Source organism: Rana temporaria, chromosome 13, assembly GCF_905171775.1.
Source record: "Rana temporaria chromosome 13, aRanTem1.1, whole genome shotgun sequence".
NCBI lineage: Eukaryota > Metazoa > Chordata > Amphibia > Anura > Ranidae > Rana > Rana temporaria.
The window spans coordinates 36,652,896-36,675,307 of NC_053501.1; the positions used below are offsets into that span (position 1 = coordinate 36,652,896).

At 40.8% G+C, this 22,412-nt stretch overlaps 1 protein-coding gene across 4 annotated transcripts in view; it reads right to left on the reverse strand.

Annotated features, from left to right (window-relative positions):
• DAAM1 (dishevelled associated activator of morphogenesis 1) overlaps window positions 1-22,412 on the reverse strand; it is a 232,703-nt gene that overhangs the window by 47,649 nt on the left and 162,642 nt on the right. For 3 of the 4 annotated variants that reach the window (XM_040332233.1, XM_040332231.1, XM_040332232.1), the window contains 7 exons: window positions 20,718-20,856; window positions 19,030-19,088; window positions 17,582-17,769; window positions 16,569-16,874; window positions 16,377-16,484; window positions 12,445-12,474; window positions 7,921-8,027 (listed from right to left, as the gene is read on the reverse strand). In XM_040332233.1, the coding sequence (XP_040188167.1) occupies window positions 7,921-8,027; window positions 12,445-12,474; window positions 16,377-16,484; window positions 16,569-16,874; window positions 17,582-17,769; window positions 19,030-19,088; window positions 20,718-20,856 (937 nt within the window). The remainder of the gene's footprint in view (window positions 1-7,920; window positions 8,028-12,444; window positions 12,475-16,376; window positions 16,485-16,568; window positions 16,875-17,581; window positions 17,770-19,029; window positions 19,089-20,717; window positions 20,857-22,412) is intronic. The other variant, XM_040332234.1, reaches the window with a different exon arrangement.

Here is a 22,412-nt window from a genome sequence, read left to right on the forward strand (position 1 = left end):
TTCCACCCATCACTATGACCACTCTGGCATAGTATGGGACACCTATGTATGATCCACTACCCTTCCATAATGCAGTGCTCTGTGTCTTGGCATTAATTCATTAGGCCTGAGCACTCTCACATGGGGAGTATAGAGTACAAAATGTGACCTCCCTTCAAACATCATAATGGTAAATGGAAGCAAGGACGCATTGGCACCACAAGGTAATGACTGTACAGTGATGGGGGAGATTTTTATTTTACTACTGATACACATTTGGCAATAAAGGTTTTTAAAATTTACTATACAGCAATGTAACCTATGCTTTGTCTAAAAGGCAGTGCATATTAATTAAGCAGAGGACACCTATGCTGTCCTCTGAGCCTTAGGTGGGAAATGATGTGCACACAGAAAATACCGCCGCTACAATAATTGTATTACTTCTGGGCCACAGGATATAATGATGCTATATAATTAATTTTAATTTGATTTTGTGAAGCAGCCATTTTTAATTAAAACAAACCTGATAACCAGTTTATGCTCTTAAAACCAAAATCCCTGTGTTAACAGAAAACACTACAGGGCGTCTGTCATTAGATCCATTAGCCAGAAAACCCAATGTGCCTCCTTCAAATTGGTTTCAGGTCATTACTAAGGACTAGACTTTTGGTGCAAAAAAGAGCACCCACTTCCCATTCCTTTTTTCAATGATACGGTCTCCGGATGCACACAGTTGAACTGGACTATGACAGAGTTTGATTGTCCTCTCTTCCAAAACGGTCTGCACCAGTGTTAATTTTGCCATACAATTTTGATTTGGTTATAGTCTTGACTAAAATTAAATTCTTCTGTGTTTCTTCATCTATAAAGAGCTTTGTTCTAAGGCGTGGTTTTCAGTCACACTGAAGCGCACCTTAAAGCGGAAGTAAACCCATCCATTTACCAGTTTCAAAAACCATTACGTTTCCGGCACGTGCCAGAAATGTATTACTCCCATTGGTTGTGCTCTCAACCAAACTGTCAAACCATCCAAAGGCTGGTGTCATAACCGATCACATGTGCAGCATCATGGCAGTTGGCCAAACAGAGGACAAGATGGCAGCTACCTTGGCTGAAAATGATAGGGGGGGGGGGTTTACTTACACTTTAACAGACTATAAAGTAAACCATGCCCGGGAACACCTCTTCCAAGTGGGCCCAGCCACTGTATACTCTTCCTGGGCACAGTTTGCAGCACTCAAACTAAACAAATGGACTGAACCAGGGGGTAGAACTGTGCACCCTCAGTGGCCAATAAGGGCTTTCTAAATTAACAGGAAAGAAAGTTATGAAATCAGAGGGGTATAGGTTTTTTTGGACGGATTCCTATTGTTTTATTAGGATTTGTTTTTACAATGAACTACATTCATCTTAAGTTGAATTGGAAAAAGTCTGCAGGCCGCTAGTTTTTCCCCCCCAACACATCTCTATGCAGCTGCTTATTATAAATATGCCTTGATAATAAAAAATAGGTTTTGACAAGGACATGTAATTTGTACTGAAGAATGCAGCAGAGCTCCCACTGTGGATACTTCTTAATGTAATTTATGCTAGAAAATAAAGCCCAGTAATGCTCTTTTCAGAACTGAAACATTACAATACAATTGGGCCACCAGATGTGTAAACATAATAAAAAAAATGAAATTGTGTAACTGAGCATAGCAGATATTTTGTCCTTTTTCATGGACAATTACACCTTTCTGAACATCCAGCGGACAGGAAGATTAAAGTAATTATTTCCGGCACAAGTTGATAAAGTGGTGACCTAAACTGAAAAAATACAAAACTCCCAATGCATATGCCAGTGCCAGCAAGGAGACTGCAGGATGTGTCAGCATCACAATCTCCGTGATCATCAGAACAGCATCCCAAGGCAATGGGGGGACTGATGCAGTACAGCACCACATTGAATAAGTAGAGTGGGCTCCCAGTATATATTTTGGGGATTAGTGCCCCATTCATACTATTGCTCTACTTTAGTGCAATTTTGTTCACATATGTGCATTAAAGTAGTATATTTGTTTGAAACAGTGCGCTGCAATGAACAGTTGTGTACTGCAATGCACATCCGTCAGCAAGGTGCATTGGGGTGCTAGTGTGATGGTGTGAATGGGCTCTAATATATTATTTTGATTACAGTGTACCTCTGTAGAATGTTAAAGCTGAACACAATGTAAACAGCTAAAATAAACCTAAGGGAGATGATTCACCTGCCAAGCGATTTGTGTTTGTCCATCCAGTTTTGAGATATATAAAACCCCTGCCATTCAGCAAAGCCATGAAGTAGTAGATTGATGGCACTAGAAGATTAGGTACAGTGGGGGTAATAATTATTTGATCCCCTGCAAATTTTGTAAGTTTGCCCACTTACAAATAAATGAAGGGTCTATAATTTTTATCATAGGTGTATTTTAAATTATAGAGATAGAATATCAACCAAAAATACAGAAAAAACACAAATACAGAATACCCTAATTTATAGCATTTGTTTTAATAAAGAAAGTTGCAGTTCAATGAGTAAAAGTAGTATTTGAGTCCCAAGCAAAACGTGACTTAGTACTTGGTGGAGAAACCCTTGTTGGAAAGCACAGAGGTAAGATGGTTTCTTGTAAAATATTTATAGAGAGATACACTAGTAACCATTTCCCTATTCTGTGATTGCAAAACACACAACTGCCTTACTTTAAAAGATTTAATTTTATTATTTATTTCATCTGATAGTTTACCTTTATTTATTTTTTGTTTGCTGTATGCCCCTTGGAGAGGAAAGTGGCGTACTTTTAAAAGGGTCTTTTTTGTTTTTTGTCTATACAGTGTCCAGATCGACATTTCTGAGCACTGTTGGTGACTAGCCATACTGCAGTGTCCCCCTTTCATACACAGATTATTTGCTTTTATGTAAGTACCATGTTTAATAATTATTGCCTTCAATCTTACACGCATCCTTATTTTTGCTGTGTTTATATATACTCATCAATTTTCTTTAATTGTTTTTTTGGTCCACACAGTCCCTTATATACGTCCTTTGTGGTGTGATCGGAACGCTCCTCTTCCTCATTGGGGGGGCTTCTCACCCTGATCTCACGCCCAGGATGATGTTTGGACAATTGGTCCAACGGTTTGGTTTGGGTAAGCGTGCATTTGTTTGGCCTTCATGACACCCCAGTCACTCATTATCTTTATTTATGGTTACTATGTACATAATACCTGATTTTGAATTTGTATAATTAATCATATGTTGTTTCTTATCTGTATAGTTATAAAAGCATGATCGGTCAACGCATTCGCCTGAAGAAGTGCATTTTGCGAAACATGTTGGGATTCTGCAAGTTCTTCCTTTCAGTATAACCGTAACTTGCCATACTATGACCACCGTACTGTGTTATTATCTAATTTGATCTGTGCTTTTACTGATCTGTATTTAATAAAACAATTTTGTATTTTTATACATTTCTGATTAGACAATCCTTTTCTTATTGCTATTTTTTCGTTGTTTGCACTGATAAAATCCTTTTTCCCCCCTCTCCAATGATCTAATAATTTTGTCTGGATGTGGTGCCTATGACTCTTCTTTACAGATCTTTTCTAAATCCTTAAGTTTTCACGGCAACTCAAAGTTTTAGCTCCCTCCCTAAATTTTCTAAAGGATTAAGGTCATGGTCATGTGGAAAGACCTATTCATGACCCATCTTTAGTGTTCTGGCTGAGGGAAGAAGGTTCTCATCCAAGATATTACAATACATGGCCCCACCCATTGGCCTCTCAATGCAGCAAAGTCAAACAGTACCCTTAGAAGGGAAACAGCCCCAAAGCATCATGTTTCCATCTTCATGCTTGACTGTAGGGATGATGTTCGCATTTTTCTTCCTCCAAACACAGGAGCCAAGTTATGCCAACGAGCTTAATTTTGGTCTCATCTAACCACAGTACTTCCTCCCAATCCTTCTCTGAATCATTTAGATGTTTATTGGCATGACTGTACATGTGCCGTTGTGTTTGGAGGCCCAAGAACACATCTCTACAGTCAAGCACAGGTAGAAACATGATGCTTTGGGGCTGTTTCTCTGCTAAAGGTACAGGCTGTCTTTGCTGCATTGAGGCCAATGGATGGGGCCATGTATTGTAAAATAGTTTATGAGAACCTTCTTTCCTCAGCCAGAACACTGGAGATGGGTTATGGCTGGGTCTTTCAGCATGACAATGACCCAAAACATATTGCCAAGGCAACAAAGGAGTGGCTCAAGAAGAATTACATTAAGGTCATGAAGTGGCCTAGCCAGCCTCGAGACCTTAATTCTATAGAAAATGTATGGAGGGAGCTTAAACTTAGGCCCCGTACACACGGCCGAGGAACTCGACGTGCCAAACACATCGAGTTCCTCGGCGTGTTCAGTCCCGGGCCGAGTTCTCCCATAGAACAACGAGGAAATAGAGAACATGTTCTCTATTTCCTCGCCGAGGTCCTCGTCGGCTTCCTCGGCCGAAAGTGTACACACAGCCGGGTTTCTCGGCAGAATTCAGCTCTGAACCGAGTTTCTGGCTGAATTCTGCCGAGAAACTCGGTCGTGTGTCTACGGGGCCTTAGAGTTGCCAAGTTACAGACAAGAAACCTTAAGGATTTAGAGGAGCTCTATATAAAAAAAGTGAACCAAAATCCCTCCTGAGATGTGTGCAAAACTGGTCACCAACTACAAGAAACGTCTTCCCTCTGTGCTTGCCAACAAGGGTTTATTCACCAAGTATTACGTCCTGCTTTGCTTGGGGAACAAATACGTATTTTACTCACTGAACTGAACCTCAATTTATAAAATTTGAATCATGTGTTTTTTTATGGAATTTTGATTGATATTCTGTCTCTATTATTTAAAATACACCTATGATACAATTATAGATTCTTCATTTCTTTGTAAGTGTGCAAACTTACAAAATCTGCAGGGGATCAAAAAATCATTTCCCCCACTTTATACTTCGGTACTAATTGATGTCTGTGACAAACATGTATTAGGTTTCCTATCAGCTGCTGAAATAGGGCTGAGTGTTCACAATACAAAATGTAAATATTAAATTATGAGCAGATTCTGTTTAATTAAAGCTCTGATGAAAGGGACAATGTGTGGCCCTCGAAACATGTTGGCTGTAGCATCTGCCATATATGTTTGGAAGAACACCTTATTATGGACTCTCAAGCCCCATACACATGGGCCGAATATCAGCCGAAATCAGTCGGTATAGTAGATATCATCTGACATTTGGCCAGTGTGTATGGGTCCTTGTTTGACAGAAGCCGATCTCATGGCCAGCTTCTGTCGAATAAGCTTGCTAGAGAACCAGCAGCTGATGGCTGAGAGTGCTAACCGGTGTGTTCTGGCGTGGGGTGCTCCCCCCGTCAGAACACAATAGCTCAGCAGGGAGATCACTGTACTAAAATCTCATAGCTAGTACAGCGAACTCTAGCGGAGCTTCTCGTTTTTGCCTGCTGGGCTAAACGAAAAAAATAAAAAATTATCGTGTGTACCAGGCTTTAACCTTGGTGTGGTGCTTTGATTTTCACACCAAGGTCGGCCATACTCAGTTCGAATCTCGACCGGTTCCTGCTGAACCCGCCGAGATTCAAACCGTTTATGGGCAGGCAGAATGTACCAAGTTGATCGATAGATCATCTTGGGTACAACCAGCCTACCAGATTCTCTTATGATTATCATTAACAGCTGCTATGGCCACTAGCGATAATGATGGTCTTCGCCCCAACGGGGAGTAGAAGATGCTGGCGTAGGTGAGGGACGTCTAACTGAAGGAGAGATAAGTATTGCAGACCTTAGTTCCGATTTAAATTCAGGTACTTACACCGGCTGCATTTAAAAAATAGAAATGTATTAAATAAGCTGCATTATTGAAAAACTGCATGAATTTGTGTCTTTTGTATCTGCCTGGATTTTGGCTTTAATACCCCACATTTATTAAATCTTTAGGAGTAAAAATGATCTAACAGAAGAATTTGAACTTGCATATTTTGGCAAAATATCACCAGCCAAACAGCTTGTCAACGCTGCACATTATACAAAACACACTGCAGTGTTCTGTTGTGTAATTACACTAGATAAATACTGTTGCTTACTTAGGCAAACACAGCTACATGCCAAAGGACATACATTTGTTCTCTGTGGAGTTTCACTGCTTTATCGCAGAAATATTTCATTACACCACACAACATAGCACACATACCTAAACAGGAATGTCTAAAAATACTGCGTAACCCATTCACACCCAGAGAAATACTGAACAGTCTTACATAGAAGTATTTAAAACAGATCTCCAGTAACATACTATAGATACACAAAAAAATAAAAAAAAGGCTCAAAGTAAAAAATAAAAAAATAAATTAAATCTCTTGACTGAAAATCCCTCTGTCAGCAAAAAAATTCATGCAACATTAAGTACTATTCACTTTCATGAATGAGTCTCAAGCAGCCATAGAACTTAGGTCTACAGAATACCACCAATCAAGTTTTCCTGTCCTATACAACACATTTTTTGTATTAATATTTAAAAAAATGAAAGAATGCATTGCTAAATTGGTGGTCAATGAAAAGGAATACACCTTTACATTAATGGTCACTGGTTCCATGCCACTGACTGTTAAATAAATACATCTCAATGTGCCATTTCTCTAGGGCAACAACATTTAATTAAATGTAGGTCTCTTCTAGATTGCCAATGGTCTTGGATTCCTAGATCCAGTAAACTAACTATGGATGCCAGGTTTAGTATGTAGTAGTTCTCAGCCAGTGGTCTCCAAACTGTGGCCTGTGGGCCAAATGCTGCCCCAAGCCTGTCTGTATGCAACCCTTAGGGCACTGCTACCCACACTGATACGAGGCACTACTCCTTCCACTGACACCAATGATGAGTCACTAGCCCCCGCTGACACCAATGATGAGTCACTAGCCCCCGCTGACACCAATGATGAGTCACTAGCCCCCGCTGACACCAATGATGAGTCACTAGCCCCCGCTGACACCAATGATGAGTCACTAGCCCCCGCTGATACCAATGATGAGTCACTAGCTCCCGCTGACACCAATGATGAGTCACTAGCTCCCGCTGAGACTGATGGGGCATTAGTCCTCCCGCTGAGACTGATGGGGCATTAGTCCTCCCGCTGAGACTGATGGGGCATTAGTCCTCCCGCTGAGACTGATGGGGCATTAGTCCTCCCGCTGAGACTGATGGGGCATTAGTCCTCCCGCTGAGACTGATGGGGCATTAGTCCTCCCGCTGAGACTGATGGGGCATTAGTCCTCCCGCTGAGACTGATGGGGCATTAGTCCTCCCGCTGAGACTGATGGGGCATTAGTCCTCCCGCTGAGACTGATGGGGCATTAGTCCTCCCGCTGAGACTGATGGGGCATTAGTCCTCCCGCTGAGACTGATGGGGCATTAGTCCTCCCGCTGAGACTGATGGGGCATTAGTCCTCCCGCTGAGACTGATGGGGCATTAGTCCTCCCGCTGAGACTGATGGGGCATTAGTCCTCCCGCTGAGACTGATGGGGCATTAGTCCTCCCGCTAATACCATTGATGGGGCATCATTCCTCTCATCAACACCAATGAAGGAGTACCATTACTCTCACTGACAAATGATGGGACACTAAATAATTGTTTTACTCCCACTGACCACCAAGCCAACAAGTGCGGAATTGCTTCATAATTCACATTTGTAAAATAAAAAAGTTGATTTAGAGAAATATATGTTCCAGGTCAAAAAGAAAAACAGAAACCTGCTTTTACTAGTATTGTACCATACTGTACATAATGCCAATAAACCAAAACAGAACACCAACATGGGTACATTAATGGCAAACCAACACAGCTAGGAACCCTCTGAATACTGGGTATGGCATACCTAGAGAGGAGAATATTGCAGTTCTGTGCTCTTCTTCCATCTATTACAGAGAGTTCCTTCACCTTCATCTTGGAGCTCAGTGTATCATCTGTGGTATCAGCTTCTTTCTGTATATGCCACAAGATAAAGAACAGTCTTCAGTTTCAGTCAATAACATTGTGAGAAAACATATCTAAAATACAAGTGGCCCTATAAGAAAAGAGTAGAGAAAACAAAAGCATTGCTTAGGTTCCAACTAATCCTGGGCAAATATGGGTAGTCTACAGAGAAAGGTGGGCATGACCTCTGTTCCTACCCTTTCAATTCTCTTTCATTGCCCTTGCATTTTTCTAACCAACCATACCCTTATTTGCTTTTGTGAATCAATATAGGACTTGGGTTTTTACTCTGTGTGTGCAACAGTCAGTCAGTGTCTACTAATACGTTTACTAACAAGTTATGTTTCTGGTGAACAGAATGTGCACTTTGCTAGTGCAGTTGCACTCTGCAAATGCAGTTGCTCCAGAGAATAGGAGAAATGAGGGGAAGCTCTGCCGACTTCCATCATCCAATCACGTGCAAGAAAAAAATGCTATTTTTAATTTTCCTTGCATGTGATTGGGTTTTATTTGCAAAGTGTAGTTCCCCTCATTTACTAAGCTCTGGAGCAACTGCACAGTCTTTTTGCCTTTAGTAAATCAATTCCACTGAATAGTCATTAATCCATCATGAGATCTCTGCACCTTCTCACTACAGGAAACAATTGAACTTGAGGACAACAGTCAGTTAATGTGGAAGCAATAACTGCAGACTATTGATTATGAGGGCAGGAGTCACTGGAGTGCTTTGACTTTCCCAGATGCCCATAATAAGCCAAGTGCAACAGGTGTGTGCTCAGTGCACAGAAATACTAAAGCAATAACTAAACAAAATTCTCAGCATTCCCTATAAGGGCCAACTTGTATTCTAAATTTTGATATTTCATGGTCAAGTTGTGTAAAGGCTTCAATTAATGCGATACACACTAAAGGCTCATGCACATTGCATCTCAAAGAAGCTCAAAGAAGCGGCTCCTACAAGCTTTTTTGAGGTCTTATTGTTTTCTGCCTGGAAACTCCCCTCCATGTTGGCCAATGTATCCATGCATACTTTGGCCTTTTCAAGAGTTTACAGGCATATGCCCTTACAGGCAGAAAAAAGCCCCAAACTCACATTTTTGAGAGGAGCTTTCAAGCAAAAAAGATGCCCAAAAAAAACATGAAAAAGCACCAAAAAAGCTCAAACGCACACAATTTTTTTTTTAAAAAAAATAAAAAAAAAAAAGGAAATATTTGCGGTCGGGAAGGTTTATGGAAAAAAAACACTTATGCGCAAAAAATCTCAGATAAGCTCTTAAAAAACACGCAAAAGAGCACAAAAAAGAAGCACAAAAAAACAAAAGCTTCTTCAAGCTTTTAGGCAGAGAAATGTGTGCATGAGCCCTAATGCCGCGTACATACGGTCGGAATTTCCGATTGAAAAGGCTTTCCATCGGATATTCCGACCGTGTGTATGCCCTTGTACTTTACTTTTTCAGTCTGAATTTCCGACAGGCTTTAGATAGAGAGCAGGTTCTCGATTTTTCCGTCGTTAATTCCGACTGAGTTTTGCCCGGTCAAAAGTCCGACCGTGTGTACGCGGTATTTTGGTTATCAGTGAAAGAAAAATCTTGCATCACTACAAAACCTTGGTTTAAATGTGTTAAAACATGCAACAAAAATATGCCAACAGTACCGGTAGACAATAGGCGTCTCTTCTTGAGAATGCCTGCATATTTAAAATAAACAATGCTCTTAGTATGAAACAGAGAAAGCATCAGTGCTTATTTGTAATTGGTTTAAACATATTAACTCTCATCAGTGCACGATGGCTTCTGTGGCGATGACATTCAGGCCCAATACTCAACTACCATGAAGGGTGAGGTGGGCCATAAGAAGACTTCTTGGTTTAATTTGTTCCCTTTATTAAGTGTACTACTAGAGTCAGTAAACACCTGGAACATACCCAGATACCGTTTTGCAAAGTTAAAAGTTGTGGCTTGTGCTACAAGCTGCTGCAAGGAGAAGCCATGCTCAAAATATTGTTGGGATTTAGGCCTCTTCCACACAGGGTGTGTTCTGTTGGGAGTCTGTCTGCTCAGCAGGGAATCTGTCTGCTGAACCCCGCTGAGCAGGCTGATGGCTGGGCCGTGTCTGCTTTGCTTATGCAGAGAGGACACAGACACTGCCGACTTCCCTCTATGGGTGGTCGGATGTAAAATCGGACCACTTTTCCGTTTATACCCGACTGCCCTCCAATCTGCCAGACGGACAGGATCGGATGTCGGTAGGCATCAACGAACACATGTAGGTTGACACCCACCACTCCCATAGAGGAAACTGGAATGTCTGATCGAGTCTGCCTGGAAAAAGGATAGGCGGACCCGCTTGGTCAGCGAGTCTGAAAGGGGCCTTAAAGGGGTTGTAAAGGTTGTTTTTTTATTTTCTAAATGGGTTCCTTTAACTGCTTGCCGACCAGCCGCCGCAGTTATACAGCGGCAGGTTGGCTCCCGTGCGCGAGAGCCTGTAGCGCGATCGCCGCCGGGCACACGCGATCGCTCGTTACAGAGCGGGGACCGGGAGCTGTGTGTGTATAAACACACAGCTCCCGGTCCTGTCAGGGGGAGAAATGACTGATCGCATGTTTATACAATGTATGAACAGCGATCTGTCATTTCCCCTAGTCAGTCCCACTCCCCCTTCAGTTAGAACACACCCAGGGAACATACTCAACCCCTTCCCCGCCCCCTAGTGTTAACCCCTTCACTGCCAGTGGCATTTTTATAGTAATCCAATGCATTTTTATAGCACTGATCGCTATAAAAATGCCAATGGTCCCAAAAATGTGTCAAGTGTCCGCCATAATGTCGCAGTACCGCCATTACTAGTAAAAAAAATAATAATAAAAATGCCATAAAAATAACCCCCATTTTGTAAACGCTATAACTTTTGCGCAAACCAATCAAACGCTTATTGCGATTTTTTTAATGAAAAATATGTAGAAGAATAATACGTATCGGCCTAAACTGAGGAACACTTTTTTTATATATATTTTTGGGGGATATTTTTTTTTTTCAAAATTGTCACTCTATTTTTGTTTATAGCGCAAAAACTAAAAACCGCAGAGGTGATCAAATACCACCAAAAGAAAGCTCTATTTGTGGGGGAAAAAGGACGCCAATTTTGTTTGGAAAACAACGTCGCACGACCGCGCAATTGTCAGTTAGAGCGACGCAGTGCCGAATCAAATAAAAAGTGCTCTGGTCTTTGACCAGCAATATGGTCCGGAGGTTAAGTGGTTAAGCTAGTGCATTGTTGGTTCACCTACCGTTTCCTTCGATTTCCTAAATGTTTTTCTTTGTCTGAATTTCTCACTTCCTGTTAATCCTCAGTAAACTTGCCACCATCATCCGAGCGGTGGATAGTCAGCCATAACAGCTTACTGAGAAGGAACAGGAAGTGAGAAATTCAGACAAAGAAAAAAACATTTAGAAGGGAAATCAAAGGAAAAGGTAAGTGAACCAACAATGCACTAGCTTAAAGGAACCCATTTAGAAAATAAAAAACAAACCTTTACAACCCCTTTCAAGTACACCTGTGCGCAGACAATAAAAAGTGATGAGTCTGTATATTCAACATATACTGAAAAAAGATATTAGCATAATTATTGGACGTTCTTTTGGTGCGCCACTGCAAATTTCCTGCATAGGTTTAATTTAGTGCGTAATCCCCCCTTTACATTAAAAGTGCTTAGGCCCAGCCATAGGTCACCTTATGGTGCATCATGGGACAGGAGAGGAGGCGTGCTCACTTTTATTTATGGTGGCCTAGAGATGCCTAGAAACATCAGCTGACATCCCTGACCAACTTACTTACAGGAAGTTTAAAAAAAAATTGTTAGCCCATAACTATTCCAACCCCAGCAACATAATCCAGCATCCAAATTATTGGACTATGCTCCCCACCCTTGTCCAATGACAAACATGCATGCATTAAAAATAAGTCCTTCTGCAGTTGGATTTGCCTAAACTGGCCATGACAACATTTACTCCCAGCAGAACATATACAAATTTGGTGTGTTGCCAACGCCATTTTAAAAATAATCAAAGTAATACCCTTACCATACTCTTAATGCAATACAGGGAATGCTTTCGATCTGCTAAAGAGCAACTCCAGGCAGTAACCACGACTTTGTTGAAAAGCCTTACTGCTCCACAGAAGCTTGAATCCCATATATTGCACTGATGAGATGAACAAGTCGCATGCAATTTATTCAAAGAATACTATATTTAGGCTGTATATGCTATAAACCAATTTTTGTGGATGTACAGTTGGCCACAGGGGCATCAAAACATGATTTGCGAGCCTCGGTTTGTGGCCTTTAGAAACATAATTCAATTCTTTTTAACAAAACCATTAAAATTAAAATGTTACATGTGCCAAGATTAGCAGCAAGCAGCTCCCTTACCTGTTTGATGCCATTGTTGATCGAGAAATCCTGTAGCCATGTCAGCAGCGAAGCATTGGGAAAGGCAATCATTGCGTGCAATTCAGCGGTGGCAGCAAATTAAGACAAGAGTGGCCAAAGCAGATCAGCAAGATATACAGTACATCATAGACAGAAGCTTGTAGCAAAGAGGCATACAGAAGAAACACAGGCACAGTGATATCAATAGATTGTGAAAACTAATCAAAGTTATCATCTAACAGCCAACTGGACAATTACATTGAATTATACATATCATGCAGGGGTGACTAGGGAGTGTTGTCAGTCCTAGATTTCTCCCAATTAGAAATATTGATTGGCACAGCACTTAAAGTTAGCATGCTATGTTATATTATACACGATTTATATAGCGCCAACAGTTTACGCAGCGCTTTACAATCTATAGGGGGGGGCAACATAATTACATTACAGTTCAATACAAAAGGTACAGGAGGGCCCTGTGGTGTTTTATATGGTGTTTTAAGTACAAATTATACAACACCTGTCCCCCCAAAAAAATGCGAATAACTTTTATTGCAAATTTAAAGTGCACGCGTAATTTCCAAGTTGTAATTTAGATATGCATATAAAAGATCATAAGTAAGGGTTGATATATTTTCTAATTCTGTATGTACATGGGAGTGGTCATATTTGCACATTGCATGCTCAGGCTCTGCTTTCTACCATTACATAATGCCCGAGCTTTATTGCTCCTTTTAACAATACAAGTATATGAGCAGGTCAACTCAAAACCAATACACTCCTTGAAGCTGTCCTTTAAGTAACCTACCCTTAGGCGCCCCCACCCCCAACTGCAGACTGCTGGTAAAATACTCACCTTTACCCATATTCCAGCAATCTGTTCTGGACATCTGAAGGATGCCATGAGTATGGATCACTCACAACAATAAGTAGGACCACAGCGCTTGTGCGCAGAACGAAGAGAACCCGGTGGGGACATTTTCTGTGAAAAGGGTTTCAGGTGCCAGGAAGAACTGCACACTGAAACAGGGAGGAAGGCAAGTATTTTACCAGACGGGCTGCACCTATGAAAGGTGGAAGGGTTACTTAAAGGACAATGTTACTAGAGGTGAAGTTGTGTTTGATTAAGGTTAGCAATGCAAAATATCTCCAAATGTGCGATCAATAAACTTTCCCCTTAACCTACAAGACTCCTTCCTGAATTATCTCATACAGACTCATATGTATACATGGTGATACATAATATTTCCCACAGTTGGATCTAAAATCGTTTATACAGCAAAGAAGTTTATAGTGGTTACCAAATAAAATATATAGGAGGATTAGAACTCTCTAAGCACTTTATACTGCCAAAAAACACCTCTCCAGATGCAGAACACAGCAAGAATCATGTACTTAAAGCGGTGGTTCACCCTCCTTCACATCATTATACCATTACATTCGGCATCGTAGCGTGAGCTACGGTATGCCGGTCTTAAATTTTTAATCCCCGTACTCACTGTGCTATCGATCATTGAAGAATCTGACTCCCGCGGGGAATGGGCGTGCCTATGGAGAGGGAGGATGATTGACGGCCGGCTCTGGCACGTCACGCTCCCCAAAGACAGCCGGAGTAGGTCTCGGCTCTTCACGGCGCCTGCGCACAGGCGCCGTGAAGAGCCAACCCTATTTCGGCTATTTCCGGAGAAGCGTGACGTGCCAGGGCCGGCCGTCAATCACCTTCTCTCACCATAGGAACGCCCATTCCCCGGAATCTTCAATGAGCCATAGCACAGTGAGTACGGGGATAAAAAATGTAAGACCGGCATACCGTAGCTCGCGCTACGATGCCGAATGTAATGGTATAATAAAAAAAAAACATTTTTTTTTTTTTTTAACAGGGTGAACCCCCGCTTTAAGGAAACCTGACATGAACAAAATCTGTGGAGTGCCTTTTTTGAACTTCTGAAAACGCTGGATTGTTGTCAAGCCAATCCTCTGGTTTTCTTACTGTCCGAGTCTCTGACCTGCAGTGACTTTGCAACAGGTGAAGTCAAAACTTGAGACATGTATGAATATAGCCCTTAGTCAGTGCTCCTAAAAGTGTTTAAAGAGACCATTTCACAAACCTAAAAAATTGCAGGTGCCTTTGAACTGGACTACACTGTAAAGCTGGGCATGCATGGGTCAGTTTTTCTAAATGAGCCAGTTGGCTGACCAAAAAAACTGAACTGGTTCCGCCATCCATGCAAAATGGATAGAGTAATCCGTTCCTGCTGCACACTATTTTAATCTGACAGTGGGCACTTCAATTTCAAAATACATTGATCAGTGGCTATAGCGTTGATGGGGAAAAACATTTTTCCAATAAGCTTATTAGAGAGATGTTGATCATTAGATCGAATTCTCATGAACAGGAATGGCTACAGATGGATCACAATTCATCCAGTTCAGCAGGGACTGACCAAATTGTGATCAATCTATTGCCAGTTTAGGAATACATTCTCTAGCATAGCCTTCTCTTCTGGGAATGGCTAATCACAGTCTGTGCTGGCACAGCTACTCCATCCACCCTGGGGGAGCAGCAAAGGGAAATGTTATAGTGTCGCTTGAATGACAGCCCCGATTCTGCTGGGACTGTTGTCATCAAATCCAAGATGCTGGTGCTCAGCAGCAGTCTCAGGACTTTTGGATGTCTACACAAAGGAGGCTTTTACAGGTAAATAAACACTAAATGCAATTATACTCATAATGGTATGGTGACAGGGTCTCTTTAAGCCAAACTGCGCTTATCACAAGTTCAGCACAAGTAGCCCATATATTTTACCTTCACAGATTCACCTTAAATTGGATGAAGGAAACTTGATGTTTGACTAGAGAGGCCAATCAATAGCTAGCTGTCATTTTAGTGGCGTAAACAGGTAGTAACAACCAATTGGTCAATGAGTGGGTAAGACCTCCACTGTTCTTGTCCTACAGTTCTGAACAGGGGGCTCCATCATGGCAAACAAACACATTAGAAGATGATCCCACTTCTCTCTACAATGTGGACAATGCAGAGAAAGGAGGATCTTGTTGCTGTAGTTAGAGATAAAATGGAAATCCTACCAACCAGTTTTAACTGAAATAGAAGAGTTTGAAGGATGCAGCTCTTAAATACACTTAAAAAAAAAACTCGAAGGAAAGAAAAAAAATGTTAACTAATCTTGAACTCTTTTTCTAACTAAAGTCATTAAATCATCATGACAGCCATATAACTTGTGTTTTAACACCAGTTATCTGGCTGTCATGATGATCTAATGACTTTAGTACTTTCTAAATCACGGACATGAAAAAAAACTTTATGACTTTACTGGTCTGCATGTGTGTTCCAGATCTGCATCTCAGGAAGTATTGACGCCAATAACATTTTCATAAGGAGAATAATAATGGTAGCCCACATTTATGCAAATAAAACTTGCTGTGCCACTCTAAGCTGAGACAGAGATTTCCCTGCTGGTTGCAATGAAGGAAGCTGGCGTCTGTGCACCATTCAGAGGTGTAAGAGCATTAATCAAAGAAGAAAGGGCACCATTCACCAACCCAGTGCATTAGTATGTAGGTGAATAGGGCCTCAGCCAGTGCCACTCCATCCATGTCCCCTGACATGTTTTACCCCGCTCACCGGGGCTTGGTCACAGAGAATGCTCTTAACACCGCTGAATGGTGAACTGATGTCGGATCCCTTCACTGTAACCTGGTTGGTGACTGGCGACTTTTCTTCTCCGATTATGGCAGCCTACAGATTTATCTCATTACGGGGTTCCTTGAGAAGCTCAGTTTTCCTGGAGAGTGGCGAGACTGCAATTAGAACAAGCGTTTCCTTTTCATCTATGAAGCAGTCAAACCTATAATGCCATTTCACCATCTTCACTGTCATCACTAAACTTTTACTAAAAATAATAGAATACTACCTGTTGTCTTTGGTAAGCAGAGAACGTCCGCTCAATATCTTCCAAATCTAAGATTTTAAATACTCGACTGTCATCGAGATCAACCCAGAGGGTCCCTTCCAACTTGTTCTGCAACAAAGTCATACAGTCAATTGATAAAACATTAAGAAGTGCACATATATTATTAAAAGAAAATAATTTTCAAGCAGTTACCTCTGGTAGCTTAGACCAATTGAAAGATTTGAGGGGATTTGTTGGCTGGGGTATATTTTTCCTTTTCAAACCAAGACCTAGAGGTGCCCCAGGTGGTGCAGCCATTCCTCCTAGAAATGGAAGTCCTGGGGGAGGAGGAGGACCTCCAGGGGGTGGAGGAGGAGGGGGTGGAGGAGCCATCCCCCCAGGTGGTGGTGGAGGTGGTGGTGGCGGAGGCATCATAAACCCAGAAGGCAAAGATACTGGCCCACCTGGTGCTCCAGGTGGAGGTGGTGGTCCTCCCGGACCAGGAGGGCAGACGGTTCTCTGCAATAAAACACAAAAGTCATATAATTAACTTTAGCCAAGACAAAATATTTACTGTAGATCAAAGAAAATATTTTTGCAAATTGGACAAATGAAAAAAGGTAAGGAAACGGTAACCTAGATTGGGTGGTGTATGGATGTCTGTGAAGGTTCTCTATCTCATAAGGTGTAGGTGTGTGGTTTCCCACTAAGGAAGAACTGGGCAGGTCCAACAACACTGCCTGAGATTTCAGTGCAGTAGAGGCAGTGTTGTCAGCTCCCTACAGCAAGTTTAGGAGCTTACTTCTGCCAGGATCCACATGTGTTTTTACCTACTTGCAGCATTTAAGTTGAGACTAAACCTGGGGAAATGTGCAAGTACTTGTAGACATTACATTATACAAATATATATATCAATTTATGGGGGCCATACAATTAGGCTTATTTCACAGGACATTGGAATAAATGCCAGTAATCCATAGCAACCAGGTTTCATAATTTGATCAGTTTAAGGCTGAACTCTAAGCAGCTAGCCAAGTACACAGATGATCTACATATACGAGAGTCATACTTGCCAAGGGTTTGTATTTCTGTCCATCCAGATTTAAAGGGCTTGTACATAAACGCTATAGAGTCTGCCTGCTTTATATAAGCAAAACAAAGTCTGATACATCTCGAAAAGGTAAAACGCATGTTGCGCACAGAGGACTACAATGGCAGTGCCTTACTTTGCTAAGCTCCTGTATTTGTGCAGTGAGATCCACCACTTGCTGTTTGACCTGCTTGTTTTCACTAGACTCCTTTTCTAGCTTCTCCTTCATCTTATTCAGAGTCTGCATCATCTCCTCTTTCTCCTGAGTCTTGGCATCACACTCCCGTTCTTTCTTCTCCAGTTTTTGCTGCAGCTCTTGGTGTTCTAGGATAAGAGAACATATATATTAGGGCATATGGAACTAAACCCATGACACTGCTTGCACAATACACAATAAAGGGTATAAATGATAGTTCTATTTTTTTATAATTTTGAAGGGAATTTTTATTTTTATTTTAAGACCCTTATGTTACATTTTTACCTACAGGTGAGGCTATAATAAGGCTTACCTGTGTAGGTAAAATGAATATCCCCTAAACCTGTACGGTTTAGGAGATATTCACTTTGCATGCACCCGCTGTTGGCAGCCGGCGCATGCACTGTAAAGGTCCGGGGAAAACTGCCGGACCTTGCCAGAAAGAAGACTCTTGAGAGTGCTCCTAATCTCAGCATGTTACCTGTATAGAAGACACCTGGAAGCCAGAAATCTTGCTGATTGATAAGGGATCAAAAACTTATTTCACTCATTAAAATGCAAAATCAATTTATAACATTTTCGAAATGTGTTTTTTCTCGATATTTTTGTTGTTATTCTGTCTCTCACTGTTAAAATAAACTTACCCTTAAAATTATAGACTGATCATTTCTTTGTCAGTGTTTAAACGTACAAAATCAGCAGGGGGTCAAATACTTTCCCCCACCCCCCCTCACTGTAACACTTCTCTCCCCCAAGACCTACAATGCTGCTGCCAAAGGTGCCCCTTGTGCTCCTTCATCCAGAGTGGGAGGCACTCTAATACAGGAGGGTGTATTACTGGCCAGATCACAAAGTTAAAAGCAGAGGGGAAAAATCCACCCCAAAAAATAAAACAAATGCAGTCATCGTCATTGCATCTAATGATTGGTAAGCTGCAATATATTACATTTTTGGTTCTGGGTTTAATATCACTTTAAGCCTTTAACAACCAAGTCCATCTAAAGCTGATATTTTAGTTTTGAATACATGCTAAGGAGTTGAATTACTCAGGTTATGGTTAAGGTTACTTGCATCTCGGATATCTCCACTTAAGCTAGATCATCTACTGAAAATATTATAATGTCAAGCAAAAGTTGTGTTGATTCTTCTCCTGCATTATAAATATCAAATTAATAAATGAAGAAGCAGGAAAAATGACATCTTTATGATGACTGTGGTGAGTGGGTGGAGCTGGGAACACGAGATATGTTGTAGACAAGCGTTTAATTACATGTAAATAAGCCAAATGGTGTTTGAATCCATTATATCGGTTTTAGATGGACCTGGCTCACTGTACTACAGACGGCACACACATCCTAACAGTTCAAAATGGACAGAAATAAATATACCTTTCCTCATCTTCTCGGCTTGCTCCTTCCATTGCTTGACTTCATTCTCATTAACCAGCCTGAAAACATTAAAGTAAGGCTCTAGTTTACCGGTAATCATTGTAGTGAAATAATGAGACAGCAGAAATTCATGAATCTGTTCACATCAGTTCACCCCAACCCCATTCAGAAACACATCTCCCTGCACTTAGTATAAACTCATTTGACCTTATTTATAGAGATGTACTGTTACCTAATTTTTTACTCATCTGGACTGTGATTGAGAAAAGCAAACCTGTTTGTTGTTCTAGCCACGTGGAACCATTGGGTTCCTTAAGCTGTGTCCGATTTAAATTCTAATTTGATGGTGCCTGCATGGTTCTGGGGCCAATACCATTTTACAGAGTCAACTGCAGGACAACAATGATCTCATTTACCAGTTTCTGACCAGCACAGTTGGGGGAAGAGGAGCTTTCTATCCACTAGCCACCAATGTAAGGGGTATGTTTCCCACTGACCCCCAGTGAACTGGTTTTGCAGGCGTGCCCCGAGATGCTAAAATTACAATGGTTCCTCTGGGGTAAAAAAAAGGTTGAGAAAGGATGTTCTAAATAAATAAAAGTCCTGTTTAAGAGCAGGCATTAGCTACAACTCTTATTAGCCAGAACTCCCTCCTCTCATAAAATTGTAACAGGCTTATTACAAACTACCTGTTGCTTGAAGCCTTGCGATTTCAAAGCCTAGCTCCACCCACATCTTCCCTACCCAATTAGACTGCACTTATTGCCAACTCAGAGGAATAGTGGGTGTGGCTTAGCCTTAAAGGGGAGTTCCACCCACAATTTCACTTTTTAAATATAAATACCCCTGTAATACACAAGCTTAATGTATTCTAGTAAAGTTAGTCTGTAAACTAAGGTCCGTTTTGTTAGGTTGTTACAGCATTTAGATAGTTTATAATCTAGAAATAGACCGTGGCCATCTTAAGTGTGGGCATCATGAAGCCAGACTGTATGACTTCCTGGATTTCAGCTTTGCATATCTCGCACATGCTCAGTGCACAAGAAATGTAATAGGTTTCAGTCAGGTTTGCAAGGACTACTGGGAAACATGATGCCTATCCCAGAAACCCTTGCAAATAGCCTAGGCTAATAAGGAGGAGGAAGTAATGAAGGACTACAAAATAAAGGTATTTACAAGCAACAAATTAAATAAAAATTGTCCATTCTGAACACTATGAGATTAGAGCATGCAGCACAGACAAACATAAAAAAATGGGTGGAACTCCACTTTAAGGCTGTAGAATTCAAGCCCTTAACTACAATGTAAAAAGCTGTCATTTGTGTGTATATATATATATATATATATATATATATATATATATATATATATATATATATATATATATATATATATATATATATATATATATATATATATATATATATATATATATTTTTTTTTTTTTATATTATATAATCAAAAATTATCTAGATATAGATCACATTTTTGTGGCACAGATAATTTGTTATACTGTGTACCAGATTAGAGTCCATGTGTTTATTAGCCTAAGCTATACTACAGTCTTTATGATCTTTAGGTCTTGTATTGTACTCATTAGCAAACGGTTTGCAGCCAGTTAAACCTTCATAAGCAAGCTTTACGTGGGAGTTAACCTACTTATGCTTTTCTAAACTAAGACGACTTACATTCGAACAACATTTCTGACATTGAAATTCTCCAATGGGGAGCTGTCTGGATCTTGCCCTTTGTCATTCTGGATGACGATCTGCTGAACTATCCGGTCCAGAAGTAGCCAGTAATGCACAGTGTTACCGCTTCTTTTATCTATAATAAAAAAAAAAAAAATGTAACTAACTATGAATAAAACATATTCATAAACAAGGACGTGGCCTTCAAAATACAATGTTTCAGATAAGTTATCGTGTTCTTGGCAGAAACAAAAAGAATCAATTGTCACTAAACAAGTGTTCTATAAATATCTGTGACGTAGCAGAAATGCAATTGAGAGAAAACAGCAGCCAAAAAGATATAAGCAATGTCAGCTGGGCGCCAGCTACTATGAAGTTATGATATAAGAACAGTTAAGTGTCTTCTCAACACTGGACTACAGCAGACATATTACACAGCCCAGGCCAACAGCAACTGCCGACTATCACAGCTGTCCAAGCAGAAAAACTCTAAAACGTTAGTAAAAACAGTTGTCATCCAGAGGATGAAAACTTCTTTATCAAGTGCTTTAATCAGTGCTGATAACATTATGAAATCAAGCCAAAATGTAAATGTATTCTCCAGACAAAACAGTATCAAATCAAGACCTTCAAAATATGCAACAAAGAATGAAACCAGTGCATTGCATTAAGATTTGCCCTCACTAAAGTATCACCACACACCATGGAATGAGCTATGGCATCCTCTCAGTTGCCCACATGCACCATCATGCAAGCCCTCTTGGCAAAGATTATTGATTAGCACATTGTTGAGCAACCCTTCTTGTCTGCTATTGCTTCCACCAGGATATCCAAGTACCTTTGCTTACCACTCTGGCATTAGCAATGGTTTATGTTTTGCTTAAAAAACAGTAGTTCTGCCCAGTGGCTTTTACCCTTTTCTGAGGGCAACTGAATTGTGCCTGCACCTCCGACCACCCACTAGTGTCTTTGGCCAGATTTGGCATTTAGGAGCTCAAGCGGTGCCTCTAGCAATCACTATTTTAAACCTCTTTTTCTAAATTCATAATAAAATGACTCGCGTTACATACTTAAAGTGGTTCTAAAGGCTGAAGGTTTTTTACCTAAATGCATTCTCTGCATTAAGGTAAAAAACCTTCAGCCTTTAGAACCACTTTAAGTATGTAACGAGAGTCATTCCGCATGTGCCGTAGTAACCCAATAGTACACTACACCATTGAACTCCCTGCCACCGGATTTAGATGCCCTCACCTAAGATGGCCACCGCCAGCTTTTTTCATTGGGGGCAAACTGGAGATCTGGCAAGTAAAGCGTTTTTTTTAAGGAGCATGGAGATTTTTTTTATTGCATTTTTCATTAGGAGACCGTAGCTCCTCTTCAAGGTAAAACAAAATAACATTCATTGTCAACATGGTCTAAATCTGGCTTCTTTAACCTCTACAGAATTGCAAAATTTGAAACCACTTCTTTAACAAAAGACACCACAAAGCTTCCATCTCATCTCTCACCTCAACTATTGCACCTCTCTCATTGGTCTACCATTACACAGGCTATCCTTCCCCTTAGGTCTATCACAAATGCTGCTGGCAGACTTATCCACCTTACCCAACCATTCAGCAGGCAACCACCCTTCATTACCAATCCCTCCACTGATGACTTTCTGCTAAATCAATTAAATTGAAAACACGAAAT